Below are 19,575 nucleotides of genomic sequence, written 5' to 3' on the forward strand. Positions count from 1 at the left end.
CTGCGAATGGCTCGGTTGTAATCATGTATTGTCTTTCTGCTGTCTGGTTGGCACGTGACAAAAGCTTTTCTCTGTACCTCGGTACACGTGACAATAAACTAAACTGAACTAAATACACCAACGTGTGCTAGCTTCTTACCAGTTTAAAATGTTCTTTTTAATTCTTTACATCAAAGTGGATGATATCACATTTCTCCACACAGTACCCCATCTTCCCTTCTCTTTCTCACTCTCTTAACCTGGCTGTGTTTCTTTGCAAACTGTTTGTCTTCTCCTCACATCTGACTTCCCCAATAGTTTTTTGCTTAATTAGCAAACTACATTGAAGCTACGCCCGCGTGATCACACCAACGCCTTTATTTCCTCAAACGTCTACAGATGCACTGTGTAAAAGCAACACTACTCTGATGTGTCACTGCTTGGGTTGGCACCAGCTCTGTCTAAAACCACAAGGAGTAGTAGTTGTAGCCCAGTCTGTCGCACAAATCAACCTCCCCCCCCCCCCCCATTAACCGTCTACACTTCACACTGTCCTGGGAAAAACGACAACATAATCAAGCACCATTTTCACCCCAGCCATTCCCCCCAACTTCCCTCTCCCACACAGGCAGAAGATAGAAACGCTTCAAAACACGGACAAACCAAATTCAGAAACAACTTCTTCTCCTCTGTTATTTCGACAGATTACTGAGTATTGACTACTCATCAGACCTCAGGATCACCCGGCTGAGAGACTGAGAGTATTGGAGATAGGAGTTATAGTGATGGCTCACATCAAGGTTACAGGCAGAAACTTGATGGGTGACCACCAGGAAAGGGAGTAGGCAGAGAATACAGGAATCCCCAATGGCCATTCTCTTTCAAACCAAGTATACCTTTAGAATACAGTTGTGGGGGGGGGTTAAACTTCTGGGGAGAGCAGTGGCAGTTCATACGTAAGGGGAATGTATACAGTTGATGGCAAGACACTATTGATGTACAGAGAAATCTTGAGATCCAAGTCCATAACTCCCTGAAAGTGGCAACGCAAATGGTGAAGAAGACATATGGTATGCGTGCCTTCATCGGTCAGGGTGCCATGTTGCAAATTTGTAGGACTTTGGTTAGGCTGCATTTGAGATATTGTAATAAAATGACTGCAGATGCTGGTACAAATCGAAGGTATTTATTCACAAAATGCTGGAGTAACTCAGCAGGTCAGGCAGCATCTCGGGAGAGAAGGAATGGGTGACGTTTCGGGTCGAGACCCTTCTTCAGACTGATGCCAGGGGGGGCGGGACAAAGGAAGGCTGTAGGTGGAGACAGGAAGACAGTGGGAGATCTGGGAAGGGGGAGGGGAAGAGAGGGACAGAGGAACTATCTAAAGTTGGAGAAGTCAATGTTCATACCGCTGGGCTGCATGAGGGCGCGGATCCGGCGATGAATAAAGTACAGTTGGGGCCCATTGCAGATGTGGGTGAGTGAGGCTCGGAGCTGTGGGAGAGTCAAAGCGAGGGCCTGCTGGCATCGCAGCCATTGAGATATTGTGTGCATTCTGCATTTGAGGGTACTAGCTAGAAGAAGAGGTTGGACAAAGTTGGATTGTTCTCTCTAGAGCATCAAGGGTTGAAGGGAGATCTAATGGAGGTGTATAACATTGCAAGGGTGGACAGTCAGAATTTTGGGACTGAAGGTTGATAAATCCCCAGGGTCTGATGGTCTGCATCCCAGGGTACTCAGGGAGGTGGCTCTAGAAATAGTGGACGCATTGGTGATCATTTTCCAATGTTCAATAGATTCAGGATCAGTTCCTGTGGATTGGAGGATAGCTAATGTTATCCCACTTTTCAAGAAAGGAGCGAGAGAGAAAACGGGGAATTACAGACCAGTTAGCCTGACATCGGTGGTGGGGAAGATGCTGGAGTCAATTATAAAAGAGTTAATAACGGTGCATTTGGATAGCTGTAAAAGGATAAGTCCAAGTCAGCATGGATTTATGAAAGGAAAATCATGCTTGACTAATCTTCTGGAATTTTTTGAGGATGTGACAAGTAAAATGGATGAAGGGGAGCCAGTGGATGTAGTGTACCTAGACTTTCAGAAAGCCTTTGATAAGGTCCCACACGGGAGATTGGTGAGCAAAATTAGAGCACATGGTATTGAGGGTACAGAATGTTGACATGGATAGAGAATTGGTTGACAGACAGGAAGCAAAGTGTAGGAGTAAACGGGTCCTTTTCAGAATGGCAGGCAGTGGCGAGTGGAGTGCCGCAAGGCTCGGTGTTGGGGCCACAACTATTTACAATATATAGTAATGATTTGGATGAGGGAATTAGAAGTAACACTAGCAAGTTTGCTGATGACACAAAGCTGGGTGGCAGTGTGAACTGCAAAGAGGCTGTTAGGAGGTTGCAGGGTGACCTGGACAGGTTGAGTGAGTGGGCAGATGTATGACAGATGCAGTATAATGTAGATAAATGTGAGGTTATCCACTTTGGCGGCAAAAACAAGGAGGCAGATTATTATCTCAATGGTGTCAGGTTAGGTAAGGGGGAGGTGCAGCAAGACCTGGGTGTCCTTGTACACCAGTCACTGAAAGTTGGCGTGCAGGTACAGCAGGCAGTGAAGAAAGCTAATGGCATGTTGGCCTTCATAACGAGAGGATTTCAATATGGGAGTAAAGAGGTTCTTCTGCAGTTGTATAGGGCCCTGGAAAGACCACATCTGGGGAATTTTGTACAGTTTTGGTCTCCTAATTTGAGGAAGGACATCCTTGTAATTGAGGCAGTGCAGCATAGGTTCACGAGATTGATCCCTGGGATGGTGGGACTGTCATATGAGGAAAGAGTGAAAAGACTAGGCTTGTATTCACTGGAGTTTAGAAGGATGAGAGGGGATCTTATAGAGACATAAAATTATAAAAGGACTGGACAAGCTAGATGCAGGAAAAATGTTCCAATGTTGGGCGAGTCCAGAACCAGGGGACACAGTCTTAGAATAAAGGGGAGGCCATTTAAAACTGAGGTGAGAAGAAACTTTTTCACCCGGAGAGTTGTGAATTTGTGGAATTCTCTGCCACAGAGGGCAGTGGAAGCCAAATCACTGGATGGATTTAAGAGAGAGTTAGATAGAGCTCTGGGGGCTAGTGGAATCAAGGGATATGGGGAGAAGGCAGACACGGGTTATTGATTGGGGACGATCAGCCATGATCACAATGAATGACGGTGCTGGCTCGAAGGGCCGAATTGCCTCCTCCCACACCTATTTTCGATGTTTCTATGTAAATGTGGTAAAATGCAGCCTTGATATTAAAGGCGATCATTCTTGCCTCATGTCGAGAAGTCAGCTCTTTGGCCCGGGTTTGGACCAAGGCTGCGGTGAACTCTCCAACCTAAACTGGGCAACAAGTCTTTGCTGAGTTTGTGCCACTTTATTGCACTGTCATCTGTGGCTTTTATCATTATTACTTTGTCGATGGTTGAGGATGATCTGATCAGCCAGTAACTTACTGGATTGGAGCGGTGCTGCTTTCTGAAGAGTGAGGGAAAGTTCAGACGGTGAGCTTTCAGATTGTAGGAATCTGTCACTGACAGTCCTCAGCACCTGATCGGTGCTCAATTCTGAGCTGTCAGGTCAGTTATGAGTCTATCCGAATTCCCATGTCGATGGTACCACTCCATCACACCAAGGACGGAGGACATCCTCAATTTGAAGACTGTCTCCAAAGGGCTGCGTGCTGGTGACTCCGAACAGTGCAGTCATGAACAGATGCAGTTGCCACAGATAAATTGGAGAGGGTGAAGTGGACTTATGCTCGAGCAGAGTACAAACCGCTGGAGGAACTCAGCGTTTGTGGAAGCAGGTGGATTGTTGATGATTTGGGTCAGGACCTTGCATCAGAACAGGATAGTCCTGATGCAGGGTCTTGCCCCTGACATGTTGACAATTCCTTTACCTCCACAGATGCTGCTCGCCCAAACAGTACATTTCTTTAATCAGATTCAAGTACCTGCAGTCTCCTGTCTCTCCAGCTTTATTCTCAACTGGGTCCCTCACTACCTTGCACAGATGTGGACTTGAAGCTATATCCTCAGCCAGTGTTGGGGGTGATGATACTAACTTGGTAACGGGCACTGGAATGCCTATCCAGTCTCTACAGTGTACCCCTGTTAGTTGTTCCACTATTGCATAGGGGAGCGCAATTAGATTGTTCATGTGGGGTTGATTGCATTATTCGAAACAGGATAGACCACGTGAAGGTTGCAATCTCCCAATTAAACCTTTCACCAGATTGATTCCTGGGATGGCAGGACTTTCATATGAAGAAAGACTGGATAGACTCGGCTTGTACTCGCTGGAATTTAGAAGATTGAGGGGGGATCTTATAGAAACTTACAAAATTCTTAAGGGGTTGGACAGGCTAGATGCAGGAAGATTGTTCCCGATGTTGGGGAAGTCCAGGACAAGGGGTCACAGTTTACCCTCGGCCTACAATTTAGGCTGTGCACGCCATACGCAAGAAGAAGATAGGGGAGCACTGATTCATCAACTGGGGAGAGCAGCAGATGCTGTTGTTTGACCTGAAAGTTGGAAGACCTGGAGTCAGTATTTTTTGAGGATTTTGTCAACAACAATGACAAAAGAAAATAAACCTTTCTCGTCTGTTTGTTTGCAAATGGTGAACCTGGGACTGTTTGAGGTGACGTGATATTGAGGAATCACCGCATTGGAAATTGAGTCGAAACTGACAGCCTCATTTCCTATTAATCTTCTCTGGGCAACTTGCTCTTTGTGCAATCTATTTTTTTTTAAATAATGTATCTGATTCAAAGTTCTGAATTTGCAGTGAGTGAGATCAGCAGTGACACTTTTTGCAGTCCGCGTTCTGTTCTGGTTATAAACAGCTCCCCTCGCATGCCACACAAGACAATAACATACGTTTTACTCGCAATTTAAAATATTTTCATACTTAGAAATTGGATTCTGCCCTTTTCTGTTGCGCTATTTTGGTGTGTGGCAGAAGAAAAAAATACACCTCATCTATCACAAGATAAACCTCTCAGATTGTAGCTCATCTGCCCTGTCCTGATATGAAAATCTTGTAAATCTGACCAGTTCATGATTTGTCTTCATCATTGCAGACAAAGTTGCTCCTCGTGGAAATCTCCATGGCAACCTTCTTCCGTGGCTGCCTGTTCTCTCCCTCTCTTCCCCCCCATCAAGGATGGAGTACATTGACTTGACCAGTCCTTCAAATGAAGTTGCTTCTGAGTCTTCCCAATTGGGTACAGGATAGTCAGGGTGAACAGCGAGTGGTCTTTATAAGACCAACATGATGGAAGATTTTGCAGATGATCTTTCGGTAAACTTTCCCCACAAGCCAGTTGTAAAACCAAAGATGAAAACCGTGAAGATAAATGAGGATGATATTACCAACAGGTAATGCAAGAAATGTGCCACAAAATTGCTTTCTTCTTCTGTTTCAGTTTAGTTTATTGTCACGTGTACCGAGGTACAACTGAAAAGCTTTTGTTGCGTGCTGATCCAGTCAGCAGAAAGACAATACATGATTACAATCGAGACATTTACCGTGTAAGGGAATAACGTTTAGTGCAAAGTCCGATCAAGGATTGTCCGAGGGGGAGATATTAGTTCAGCACTGCTCTCTGGTTGTGGTAGGTGGCAATTTTCAGCAGCAAAAGACTATGGCGAGTCTGGAAACTTGTTCTTTGTTGAAGAAGTTTATTGCGACAGCAATATTCGATTACAAAGTTTTCTTAACAAGATTACAGACAACCATTAAAACTAACTGTTTTCTTCGAAGACGTCTCCCAACTGACTCTTTTTGGGCGCCAAAAGCGCACATGACCACGCTGTCCAATCAGCGGTGTCACTCTCTGGACCAATCCCTACGGTCGCACCCACACGTGACCTTGCTGGCCAATCTGAGGGTTCGACAACTAGGACCACTTTCTATGGTCGCTACAAGACTGTTTTTCTTTGGAAATGGCGAGAGACCCATCCAACATCGAGTGTTCATTGAGGCACTGAATTGCTGGTCGTCTGACATACCTGCTACATTATACATTACAATTACAAAATCAATGCAAGACGAGAGAATTAGCCTTTCTCAGCATTCCCATTCCCACAGGCCGCTGAAAGTGAACAATAGAGGTAAGGGTCTCGACCCGAAACGTCACCCATTCCTTCTCTCCAGAGATGCTGCCTGACCCGCTGAGTTACTCCAGCATTTTGTGTCTACAATAGAGGTATCTCACTGGCAGGGGGATTCTGAGGTTTGGTCACAGATACAAAACTGAGGCAGGATTCATACTGTTAACAAGTTTTCGTACTCAGCTGACACTGATTAATTAACTCTTCCCTAATTAAGGTCGGAAAGAAGAAACGATTCCAGCAAGTCCACAACATGATGTCTGAATTGATGGAATGGCGATCCCAACTGCTTTCTGGGACACTGCCAAAGGATGAACTGAAGGAACTGAAGCAGAAAGTCACTTCCAGAATAGATTATGGAAATAGGTATGCAAAAATAACTCATTAACTACGACACCGTTGAAACCAGTGTGTTATCCTTCAGGTGGACATTTTTGTCCCATCCCTTCTTTCCTTCTTTCTCTCTTTTGTTCTTTCTTTCTCTCTTTCTTCCTCTCTCATTCTCTTGCTCTCTCTCTTTCACTCTCGCTCTCTCCCTTTTTTCTTTCTCTCTTTCACTCTCTCTCTCGCTCTCTCTTTCACTCTCTCTCCTGCTCTCTCACTTACTTTCTTTCATTCTCTTCTCTCTCTCTCTCTCTCTCTCTCTCTCTCTCTCTCTCTCTCTCTCTCTCTCTCTCTCTCTCTCTCTCTCTCTCTCTCTCTCTATCTCTCTCTCACTCTTTTTTTTCTTTTTAAGGACTTTATTCAACAAATACATTATACAGCGTGCCAAAATGTAAATAAACACTCAATGGTCACAATACAACAATCAATCAATACAGTACAATGGTGCAATCTCTATTTACAATAGCCTCAACCCTCCCCGCGGTGACCAGCTTCTCTGACTTCACAGCAGAATCAGCTGACAGTTATACTGTGCAGTAAACAACTTTTGTTTTTTGTTAGATACAACTTTACAAAAATAAACGATCTACTCCATGGGCACTAATTATTTCATCAGCCATAACACTCCTTTTGTTCATGTCTAACTTATTCAACGACAGATGGTTAATACAAGTCAAACACAATACAAGGGCATCTTGACATTATTCTATCTCACCTTATAGACAACAGACAATAGGTGCAGGAGGAGGCCATTCGGCCCTTCGACCCAGCACCGCCATTCAATGTGATCATGGCTGATCATTCTCAATCAGTACCCCGTTCCTGCCTTCTCCCCATACCCCCTGACTCCGCTATCCTTAAGAGCTCTATCTAGCTCTCTCTTGAATGCATTCAGAGAATTGGCCTCCACTGCCTTCTGAGGCAGAGAATTCCACAGATTCACAACTCTCTGACTGAAAAAGTTTTTCCTCATCTCAGTTCTAAATGGCCTACCCCTTATTCTTAAACTGTGGCCCCTTGTTCTGGACTCCCCCAACATTGGGAACATGTTTCCTGCCTCTAAAGTGTCCAACCCCTTATTAATCTTATATGTTTCGATAAGATCTCCTCTCATCCTTCTAAATTCCAAGCCTAGTCGCTCCAGTCTTTCAACATACGACAGTCCCGCCATTCCGGGAATTAACCTAGTAAACCTACGCTGCACGCCCTCAATAGCAAGAATATCCTTCCTCAAATTTGGAGACCAAAACTGCACACAGTACTCCAGGTGCGGTCTCACTAGGGCCCTCCCTTATAAGCTGCCCGTGTCACCATCCCCTCTCCGAGCCAATCATAAGCCCCCCATTTACAGTAACATTTCTATGCTACTAGCGGTAGGTGGTCTACTCTAACTTCTCACAAAGGAAAACAAGCTTCCTCGTCTCCTTCTACTATTTCATGTTTACATTTACCAGCCACCCTTCAACACATTCCCAAACAAGAGGTAATATATCTAATCGTACTTTGCTGATTCTCATGAAACTCTTCTGCACCTGGTCAACGAAAGATGCCAATTGTCACATCCAAGCACCCTTTCATTACCTTGTTCAATTCCAATCAAAATTAAGTAAGAAAGGATATTAATATTTTCTTCCGCACTCCCTCTGTCTCTTTCTCTCTCTGTCTTGCTCTCCCTCTCTCAGTCCCTTGTTCACTCTATTCTCTCTCCCTTGCTCTATCTCTTTCACTCCCTTTCACTCTCTTGCTCTCTCACTTTCTCTCTCTCGCTCTCTCACTTTCTCTCTCTCGCTCTCTTTCTCTCTCTCTCTCTCTCTTCTCTCTCTCTCTCTCTCTCTCTCTCTCTCTCTCTCTCTCTCTCTCTCTCTCTCTCACACACTCACTTTCTTTCTCTCTCTCTCTCTCTCTCTCTCTCTCTCTCTCTCACACTCACTTTCTTTCTCTCTCTCTCTCTCTCTCTCTCTCTCTCTCACTCACACTCACTTTCTTTCTCTCTCTCTAACTCACACACTCTCTCTCTCTCTCTCTCTCTCTCTCTCACTCACTCTCTCTCTCTCTCTCTCTCTCTCTCTCTCACTCTCTCACTCTCTCTCTCTCTCTCTCTCTTTCCTCTCCTTAGAAATAAGTAGTTTTTCTCCTCCTGGTGTATTGAATGGGATAGGTTGAATCAATACAGACCAGCATGCTCTGTGGATGGCTGGTGTTGTTCCCCAGTCCTCTTCTTCTGGTGTGGGTGGATGCCTGGTGTAAATATCAGAAAAGCTTTCCAGAAGTTTACAATCCTTATTTTTCTCCAAATTTGTTCCATGTTTTAAAATTATAACCCCCAGTACAATGATGCGAAGCGTCTTTGCTATTTTGTGAATACTTTATTTTACAGTTGAGTTACAGCGTTCAAAACAAGGCCCTTAACGAAGCCTAGGGAGATATAGCGCAAATCCTTCCTTCTCACCAACCAGGGACCCAAACAGCTCTTTCAGCTGAAGCAGAAAATCACCTTAACTTCCCAATCTAGTGCACTGCATTTGATGCTCCTGTACATACAAAGGGAAATACAAAGCCGAGATTGTGTGACCTCTTTACAGAACACTTCCAATCTGCACTAGTAACCTTGAACTTCCTGCTGCCTATCATTTGAACTCTCCTTCTCAGTTCCACTCTCACCACTTTTTGCCCCTCTGTTGAATTCCAATAAAACCCAATATAAGTTGGAGGAGCAGTATCTAATCTCTGAACGAGTCACAACAGAGAACTTGGGACTCAACACCGAATTCATCAATGAAAAGTCATCAATCTCTATAATTAACGATATTTATCTCTGCATCGATTGGGGATTTCCTTCTATTCGGTTTCTCCAACACTTTTTTCCTTTAAGATTTCCAACCGCTGTGATGTGCTATAATCTTCCAGTCTCTGCCCTCTTCCCCCGATTTTGATCCAATTCCTTCCCTTTACCTGCCCATGCCGACCACTGTACTGACCTATGTTTCGCCCACTTGCCCACGTTTGGCGCATTGCTTTCTATTTTCTAACCACCGTCTATTGTCTGTGCAGAATACTGGAGCTTGACCTTGTGGTCAGAGATGAGAACGGCAATATTATGGACCCGGACGTAACAAGTGTCATCAGCTTATTCCACGCTCACGAGCAGGCCACCAAGCAAATCACCGAGAGGATAAAGGAGGAAATGGTACCCATAATCTTTGCTGCGTGATGCATTGTCCACCTCAGGATGGGCACTGTAGTCCATGGAATCTCTGTTGGTGTTTACGTAGATTATCGTGTCTATCTCTGGGTGTTGTGCAAAGAACATTCAGCCAATCAACCGCAACACATGGAGTGGAGGGAGTAAAGTGGAGGGAGAGATTCTCCATGGAAGAGAAAATAAAAAGACTAACAAAAACTGGGTGCTTAGTGGAGGCTGAATAATCTAGCAAAGGAACAAATAGTGATAGAACTACAATAGATAATGGACAATAGACAATAGACAGTAGGTGCAGGAGTAGGCCATTCGGCCCTTCGAGCCAGCACCGCCATTCACAGTTTAAGGATAAAGGGGAAGTCTTTTAGGACCGAGATGAGAACGTTTTTTTTCACACAGAGAGTGGTGAATCTGTGGAATTCTCTGCCACAGAAGGTAGTTGAGGCCAGTTCATTGGCTATATTTAAGAGGGAATTAGATGTGGCCCTTGTGGCTAAAGGGATCAGGGGGTATGGAGAGAGGGCAGGTACAGGATACTGAGTTGGATGATCAGCCATGATCATATTGAATGGCGGTGCAGGCTCGAAGGGGCGAATGGCCTACTCCTGCACCTATTTTCTATGTTTCAATGTTTCTATTCAATGCGATCATGGCTGATCATCCACAAGCAGTACCCCGTTCCTGCCTTCTCCCCATACCCCCTGACTCCACTATCATTAACTCTATCTAACTCTCTCTTGAAAGCATCCAGAGAATCGGCCTTCACTGCCTTCTGGAAGGCTACATGAGGAAGGGAGGAGTGGGGGTTAAACTTAGAGTGGACATTTGAGAAGTTTAGTTTAGTTTAGTTTAGAGATACTGTGCGGAAACAGGCCCTTGTACCCACCGAGCCCGCGCCGACCAGCGATCCCCGCACGCTAACACGATCCTACACACACTAGGAACAATTTACACTTATACAAAGCCAATTAACCTACAAACCTGCACGTCTTTGGAGTGTGGGAGGAAATTGAAGGCCTCGGAGAAAACCCACGCAGGTCACGGGGAGAACGTACAAACTCAATACAGACAAGCTCCCGTAGTCGGGATCGAACCCGGGTCTCTGCCGCTGCAAGCGCCGTAAGGCAGCAACTCTACCGCTGCGCCATCGTGCCCTCTGAGTTATGACATCGAATCTGATCACTCGGTCTAAAATTTGAGGGGGAAAAAACAGATTTCTTCTCCTTGTTTCCACAGTCCCAGAGTCAATCTGACAGCTGCACCTTTGCCCGAATGGCCTCGTCCCCAACCCACGGCCTGTACGTGTTTGTCCGGAACTTTGTGTGTCGCATAGGGGAGGATTCGGAACTCTTCATGGCTCTGTACGATCCACAGAAACAGTCAATTATCAGGTGAGCCAGCAAGTAACCTTGCAGCAGCTGTGATTTGGGTACCAATACTTCATCTTAATCACACAGCTTGTGAGGAAACTACTTAACCTCTACATCTACCTCAATAAAATCCTTTACTTTAGATAATTAATCAAGTAAGTTAATTCAAAATAGTAATGAGAAAAGAAAGTTTCCAGGCTATACTCCTTGATAATGCTTCTCGAGGTGCATGTCTGTCTTGGAGTTACAGAGTCAGACGACTAATTAAGTAAGTTAATTCAAAATAGTAATGAGAAACTAAAGTTTTCAGGCACGAGTCTTTGACATGCATTTCTTGGCACATGTGTGTCTTAGAGTTAGTCAGACAGCACAAAGTGGGCCCCTCAACTGACCATGGTGCCCATCTACATGCGTCCCTATTGCCCGCAAGAGGACTGTATCCTTCCATGCGCTATTTAAGTTTCCATGTAAATGGCACGTAAACACAATAGTTTGCTTCTTTCCAACACCTCCACATGAAGCATGATCAGATATCAACCACTCTCTCAGTAAAGAGAATTACCCAGCAGATCCCCTTTCAAACTTCTACCTCTAACATAATACCTACAGTCTGAAGAAGGGTCTGGACCCAAAACGTCACCCATTCCTTCTCTCATGAGATGCTGCCCGACCTGCTGAGTTACTCCAGCATTTTGTGAATATATACCTTCGATTTGTACCAGCATCTGCAGTTATTTTCTTATACCTACAGTATGTCCTCTTGTTTTGTAGTGCCCATACCATGGGAAGAAAAGTAACCATCCACCCTATCTGTACCTCTATTTTGTGCACGATTATCAGCTCATCCCACAATCCCTTTCACGAGGCTCAGAATATGCAGTCTCGTCCCTGACTACAATCCTCCAAACTAGGCAACATCCTTGCAAATCTCTGCTCTCTCAGCAATGCAATCCAATCCTATTTTCCTGATGAATCTGCCTTCTGGCTTCCTCGTATCTCTGAGGATCATGAGGGCAATGGGAGGAGAAAGCCAGAAGATTGGAATGGAGGTCACGTTAACACACTGCTCATGGGTGTTACAGTAGATAGTTCCTCTGTCCCTCTCTTCCCCTCCTCCTTCCCAGATCTCCCTCTATCTTCCTGTCTCCACCTATATCCTTCCTTTGTCACGCCCCCCTGACATCAGTCTGAAGAAGGGTCTCGACCCGAAACGTCACCCATTCCTTCTCTCCCAAGATGCTGCCTGACCCGCTGAGTTACTCCAGCATTTTGTGAATATATACCTTCGATTTGTACCAGCATCTGCAGTTATTTTCTTATACAGTAGATAGGGTTGTACTTTTCTAAACGGCATGAGGTAAGAGAGGGGATGATTTCTAATTGTGTACCATTTGTATCTCACTTGAAAACACATGAACAATAACCATTAATTGAGGGGCAGAGGCACATGTTTCAGGGAGCTGTGTAACTAGTTCATAGCTGGAGGCATCTACAAGGCAGCTGGTGTGCCATACTCTGAACAGGTTCACTAAATTGGCCTTGTTTCACCTCTCCCTCTCTTCTAGTGAAAATTATTTGGTGCGATGGGGAAGTAAAGGGCTTCCAAAAGAAATTGACATGCTGAACAACCTGAAAGTTGTGTTCACTGTAAGTATTAAATTGCATCATGGAATAATGTAGCTGTTCTTTAAGGTCAGGCTTAACATCTTCGACTGAGATATTTATTCACAAAATGCTGGAGTAACTCAGCAGGCCAGGCAACATCTCAGGAGAGATGTTTCGGATCGACACCCTTCTTCATCTCCCGGTGGCCGAGCACTTCAACTCCTCCTCCCATTCCCAGTCTGACCTTTCTGTCATGGGCCTCCTCCAGTGCCATAGTGAGGCCCACCGGAAATTATAGGAACAGCACCTCATATTTTGCCTGGGCAGCTTGCAGCCCAGTGGTATGAACATTGACTTCTCCAACTTTAGATAGTTCCTCTGTCCCTCTCTTCCCCTCCCCTTCGCAGTTCTCCCTCTATCTTCCTGTCTCCTTCCTGTGTCCCGCCCCCCTGACATCAGTCTGAAGAAGGGTCTCGACCCGAAACGTCACCCATTCCTTCTCTCCTGAGATGCTGCCTGACCTGCTGAGTTACTCCAGCATTTTGTGAATAAATACCTTCGATTTGTACCAGCATCTGCAGTTATTTTCTTACATCTTCGACTGAGAAATCAGGGAAGCTTTGTTGCTTTGTTTGTTGGCTTTGAATAGGTGTGCTACATGGTATGATAGCAAGTAATTGAGTGTAAAGAGTTTTGTTTTGGTTTAATTTCGGGATCCAGGCACTTCCCACAAGGTCAGCATTTATTGCCCATCCCGACTTGTACAGGTGGCTCAGCGGTAGAGCTACTGCCTAGCAGCGCCAGAGACCCGGGTTCGATCCTGACTACGGGTGCTGTCTGTACAGAGTTTGTACGTTCTCCCCGTGACCTGCGTGGGTTTTCTCCGAGATTTTTGGTTTCCTCCCACACTCCAAAGGCGCACAGGTATGTAGGTTAATTGGCTTGGTGTGGATGTAAAGAATTGTCCCTAGTGTGTGTAGGGCAGTGTTAACGTGCTGGTGCGGGGATCACTGGTCGGTGCAGACTCAGTGGCCCAAAGGGCCTGTTTCAGCGCTGTATCTCTAAACTAAAATTTACCCTAAAGAAGGTTATGGTGAGCTCCCTACCTGTAGTAAGGGACCAGCAAAACATTTCCACATCAGGTCTGTGGTTGCCTTGGAGAGGAACCTGCAGCCTGTGGTGTTCCCACAGTGTTGTTCTTACAGCCCTGAGTAGAACAGGTCACGGGTTTGGGAGGTGCAGTTGTAGTAGCCCGTCTCAGTTGCAGCAAAGAATCTTGTAGCTCGTCCACACAGCAGCCAATTTAATGTTGTTGGTGGAGAGCATTAATGTTAATGGGCCCAGACAACGGTTGGAGCGCCAAACTGGCGTTTGATGATTGTGGGCCAGGTAGCAAGAGATCTCTGACTGTGTCCTGCTCATAATCACCATCCATTTGCCCTTTTAGTCATTGTGTGAGATGGTGTGCTGGACTCAGTGGAAAGCATGGTCTTAGTAGGGTGATCTTGTAAGATTTATTGCCTTGGGTCAGGACTGTAAATAATTAGGTGATCAATCAGTATCAGAACCTGCAGACAAGAGGTAATTATAACGATAAGATAATATTACACAGTGATGAACCTGAGATTTAACAATGCCTGCATTCAATATGAAATCACTTTAATAAGACGTGAAAGGTCTGTTAACAAGCAGGTCATTTATTTAACAAACTGTTGTTCAGTAAGGTCAATGTATTTGGATGAGCTTGTACTGTGAAATTATTTTTATTTGTGTACAGTTCAGAAAAAGTCTTACTGCACAAAAGCACAATCACAAGAGTGTAAGATTACACTGAGACAGCGAGAGTATGCAAGAGTCACCTCATTTCCCACACCATCTTGTACTCTTCAAGTTTAGATTTAGTTTAGTTTAGTTTCGAGATACAGCGTGGAAATAGGCCTTTTGGACCACCGAGTCTGTGCCGACCAGCGATCCCTGCGCACTAACACTACCCTATATACACTAGGGACAATAGACAATAGACAATAGACAATAGGTGCAGGAGGAGGCCATTTGGCCCTTTGAGCCAGCACCACCATTCAATGCGATCATGGCTGATCACTCTCAATCAGTACCCCGTTCCTGCCTTCTCCCCATACCCCCTAACTCTGCTATCCTTAAGAGCTCTATCTAGCTCTCTCTTGAATGCATTCAGAGAATTGGCCTCCACTGCCTTCTGAGGCAGAGAATTCCACAGATTCACAACTCTCTGACTGAAAAAGTTTTTCCTCTTCTCTGTTCTAAATGGCCTACTCCTTATTCTTAAACTGTGGCCCCTGGTTCTGGACTCCCCCAACATTGGGAACATGTTTCCTGCCTCTAACGTGTCCAACCCCTTAATAATCTTATACGTTTCAACAATTTACAATCATACCAAGCCAATTAACCTACAAACCTGTACGTCTTTTGAGTGTAGGAGGAAGCTGGAGATCCTGGAGAAAACCCATGCAGGTCACGGGGAGAACGTACAAACTCCGTTGAGACAGCAACCGTAGCCAGGATCGAACCCGGGTCTCTGGTGCTGTAAGGCAGCAACTCTACCACCATGCCACCGTGCCTGCCACCCCTTGTTAAAAATGTTAGAGTTTGAACCAGACTAGGACAAATTTGCAATTTGCCTGTGAATGGAACTAAACATAGTGTAATCAAAAGCAAACATCCCTGCATCTGATTTTATGAGGGAGTGAAAATCATTGATGAAACAGGTAATGATGGTTGCATCCAGGACGTCACAAGGACCTTCAGTGGTGTTCTGGGTCTGAGATTGTAAACAATAGACAATAGACAATAGGTGCAGGAGGAGGCCATTCGGCCCTTCGAGCCAGCACCGCCATTCAATGTGATTATGGCTGACCATTCTCAATCAGTACCCCGTTCCTGCCTTCTCCCCATACCCCCTGACTCCGCTATCATTAAGAGCTCTATCTTGCTCTCTCTTGAAAGCATCCAGGGAATTGGCCTCCACTGCCTTCTGAGGCAGAGGATTCCACGGATTTGCAACTCTCTGAGTGAAAATGTTTTTCCTCATCTCCGTTCTAAATGGCCTACCCCTTATTCTTAAAATGTGGCCCCTGGTTCTGGACTCCCCCAACATTGGGAGCATGTTTCCTGCCTCTAGCGTGTCCAATCCCTTAATAAACCCACAATACCACAATCACCACCAGGTTTGGCTGCAGATAGCGGACCAATTTTCTCTTGATTCTCATTCAATATATTTGTGGATCGAGATGTAAATTGCTGACTTGTGTTCAAGAGCAGTAATTAGTGACTTACCTTTGGTATTAAATTATTTTGCCCATGTTTGGGCCATTTCTGCAATAAGGCTCAAGGGTGATGGAATATTCCATAACTGCCTGGAAAGTTACAGCTTCAATTGCACTCCTAAGTGTCTCAATAATAACCAAACAAAGCATTACCTTAAATGTTAATTCCTTGGAGAACCCATGCAATGAGTAGGAATCGCTGAGTTAGTGCAGATTTGTAGCACTCTTCTATTCCTCTGTGAGTGATGTTCTTGAGTATTCAAGAGCCAAGAATCATATGCACTGGGACCGGAACAACAGGGCGGCACGGTGGCGCAGCAGTAGAGTTGCTGCCTTACAGCGAATGCAGCGCCGGAGACTCAGGTTCGATCCTGACTACGGGCGCCGTCTGTACGGAGTTTGTACTTTCTCCCCGTGACCTGCGTGGGTTTCCTCCGAGATCTTCGGTTTCCTCCCGCACTCCAAAGACGTACAGGTATGTAGGTTAATTGACTGGATAAATGTAAAAATTGCCCCTAGTGTCTGTAGGATAATGTTAATGTGCGGGGATCGCTGGGCGGCGCGGACTCAGTGGGCCGAAGGGCCTGTTTCCACACTGTATCTCTAAATCTAAATCTAAAAAAATCTAAACAATGAAATTCTTGCTTGCTTTACAGGCTATATTAAACACAACAACACAACAAACAAATATACAATAAGTTATTAGTTATTTAGGCAAACCACACTGTGATAGTGCAAGCCACAATATGAAAGGCAACCTCAGTAGTGCACAGTACATAGCTGTTCAATGCTGAGGTCCGGTAGTGGTTCGGGTTGTGCTTATTGATGCTTATTGGGAACAAGCTGTTCATGAACCTGGAGGTAATGGTTCTCATGCTCCTGTATCTTTTTACTGATGGGATCAGCTGGATGAGAACATATGCAGACTGGTATGGGTCTTTGATGATATTATCTGCCTTCTTGAGGCATTCTTGTATTAACTATTATTTGGAAAAATCTGGTTTTTATGACAGTATCAACTTCTAATCTCAATGCTCTTAAAATTATTTTCTGTAGGATCTAGGAAACAAGGATTTGAATCGGGATAGAATTTATCTGATTTGCCAAATTGTTCGAGTTGGGAAGATGGATCTGAAGGAGACAACCCAGAAGAAATGTACTCAGGGGTTAAGACGACCCTTTGGAGTGGCAGGTAAAGAGAGGAGCTACATAATGCCTTGTGCTCCAACATTGCTGACTGGAAATGTGGCAGAGTGGTCAGTATGATTTATTGTGACTGAAACAATGCTTGGCTTAGATAAGATGAATGAGAAAACATAAGAATCAGGCTTTGACCTGCAAAAAAAACAATAGATGATATTGTTGGCAAGAGATAATTCAGCTGTAAACAGCACGTTAAACTAACCGTAGGGATTCCTGTAAGCAGACTGGTGGAAAAACTAATACAGTTATTTTGATGGATTTTCATCATATATGAGGCAGCAGCATTACCTGCTGCACCATCATGTCAGTTGCATGTTGTAGCTCTGCTCACACTAAGAAACAGATAGAGATTTAATCCAAGGTAGACACAAAATGCTGGAGTAACTCAGCAGGTCAGGCAGCATCTCTGGAGAGAAGGAATGGGTGACGTTTCGGGTCGAGACTCTTCTTCAGACTGATCGAGATTTAATCCAATTTGGGTAAAGATTTTCATTCTGTCTCTCAGGCCTGTAAAGTGTCCCAGGAATTTAAATGCCGTGATGTAGATGTTTCTGACATTTGATGAACACAATTATTTATACAGTAATTGATTTCGGATTGGGTTTATTTTTGGATAGAAAAGAGTTTCACAAAACATTATTCTTCCAGATATTTGCCTGTGGTTAGAGACAAGAAGGCCTGCCAATGCTGCACTCTGTAGTTTAACAAAATAGTTGTTGGCGAAACTCAATGGGTCATGCAGCATCCATGGAGGTAAAAGGACAGTCAACATTTCACAACAAGACCCAAATGGCTCTCAAACTAAAATGTTGATTGTTTGCTTTTAGTTGATGCCTTCTTGAGATGATTTAATTGTTTGGCTTAGGTCTACTTTTGACAAGTATACCTAGATTATGATAAGAATGAACTTGATGGAATGATTTTTATTTTACATTCCTTTCCGTTCCAAATTCCTCTATTTTTACTTAGTAACTCAGGAACATGAGTCTAAGGGTTCACACATTGTGACAATAGAGAGTTTATAGTTACATCACAAAGCTTAAAACATTCTTATCCATCCATCCATCCATCCATCCATCCATCCATCCATCCATCCATCCATCCATCCATCCATCCATCCATCCATCCATCCATCCATCCATCCATCCATCCATCCATCCATCCATCCATCCATCCATCCATCCATCCATCCATCCATCCATCCATCCATCCATCCATCCATCCATCCATCCATCCATCCATCCATCCATCCATCCATCCATCCATCCACCCATCCACCCATCCATCCATCCATCTATCCATCTATCTATCTATCTATCCATCCATCCATCTATCCATCTATCTATCTATCAAACTCTCATCTTGTATAATCATTATCAGTTTGTTCCCGAAATAGAGCCAAAACGCTACACGATAGCATAACAATTTTAGGCCCTCCCCACTCACCATACCCCTGCGGTCTTGATTGATCAAGTATTGTTACGTTTTAAAAGCAATTAACTTTATAAACTTTAATAAATGCACCCCCACCCCCCGGCCGGGAGGACTGGCGCTCGTCCCGACGTGCCCCGCGCCTGACCTTCCTCCCTTGGTGCAGCGCGGCGGCAGAGGGTCAAACAAGATGGCCGTCGCCATCAAGCTGCCGCTGCAGGAGAGATTTCCACCCGACGGGTCCACGGCTCGCTCTGGCCGCCACGATGGCCGCCCGGGGCCGGGGTGAGTGGCTCTCTCTCCCCTTTCCTCTCCCCCGTCCCCCGCCCACGGCCCCGGGGGAGACCCCCCAGCTGGCAACGGGTCCACGGGTCGTCAGTTGGGGGAGGGTTGCCGGGCCCGCAGGAGAGGTTTGGACCCAACGGGGGTTGCCGTGCCCACAGGAGAGGTTTGGACCCAACGGGGGTTGCCGTGCCCGCAGGAGAGGTTTGGACCCAACGGGGGTTGCCGTGCCCGCAGGAGAGGTTTGGACCCAACGAGGGTTGCCATGCCCACAGGAGAGGTTTGGACCCAACGGGGGTTGCCATGCCCACAGGAGAGGTTTGGACCCAACGGGGGTTGCCATGCCCGCAGGAGAGGTTTACACCCAATGGGTCCATGCCCGTCTAGTTTAAAATAATTTTCCATTGTCTATATTACAATATAATCTATCCATTGTACAAAAAAGACAATTTGTTTCCTAACTGGCTCTTTCAATCAATAAAGATTACATTTTATTTATCTGTCCCTGAGCATATTGCTTACAAAATGATCCCTAAAGTAAAATTGTCTTGTCTCTTCACGTATTTCTCAGTGTATTTTTATAAGCAGTGCTTGGACAGAACTCACTGTGTGGAACATTTCAATCAGCTCCAGTTAGTTAAGTAAC

The 19,575-nt window shown here is 45.1% G+C and overlaps 1 protein-coding gene across 1 annotated transcript in view; it reads left to right on the top strand.

Moving 5' to 3' along the window:
* LOC144600250 (dedicator of cytokinesis protein 2-like) overlaps nucleotides 1-19,575 on the top strand; it is a 706,150-nt gene that overhangs the window by 69,326 nt on the left and 617,249 nt on the right. The window contains exons 6-10 of the mRNA XM_078411810.1: nucleotides 6,371-6,519; nucleotides 9,589-9,724; nucleotides 10,973-11,127; nucleotides 12,672-12,753; nucleotides 17,070-17,205. Of these exons, the coding sequence (XP_078267936.1) occupies nucleotides 6,371-6,519; nucleotides 9,589-9,724; nucleotides 10,973-11,127; nucleotides 12,672-12,753; nucleotides 17,070-17,205 (658 nt within the window). The remainder of the gene's footprint in view (nucleotides 1-6,370; nucleotides 6,520-9,588; nucleotides 9,725-10,972; nucleotides 11,128-12,671; nucleotides 12,754-17,069; nucleotides 17,206-19,575) is intronic.

This window comes from Rhinoraja longicauda, chromosome 14 (assembly GCF_053455715.1).
Source record: "Rhinoraja longicauda isolate Sanriku21f chromosome 14, sRhiLon1.1, whole genome shotgun sequence".
Lineage (NCBI taxonomy): Eukaryota > Metazoa > Chordata > Chondrichthyes > Rajiformes > Arhynchobatidae > Rhinoraja > Rhinoraja longicauda.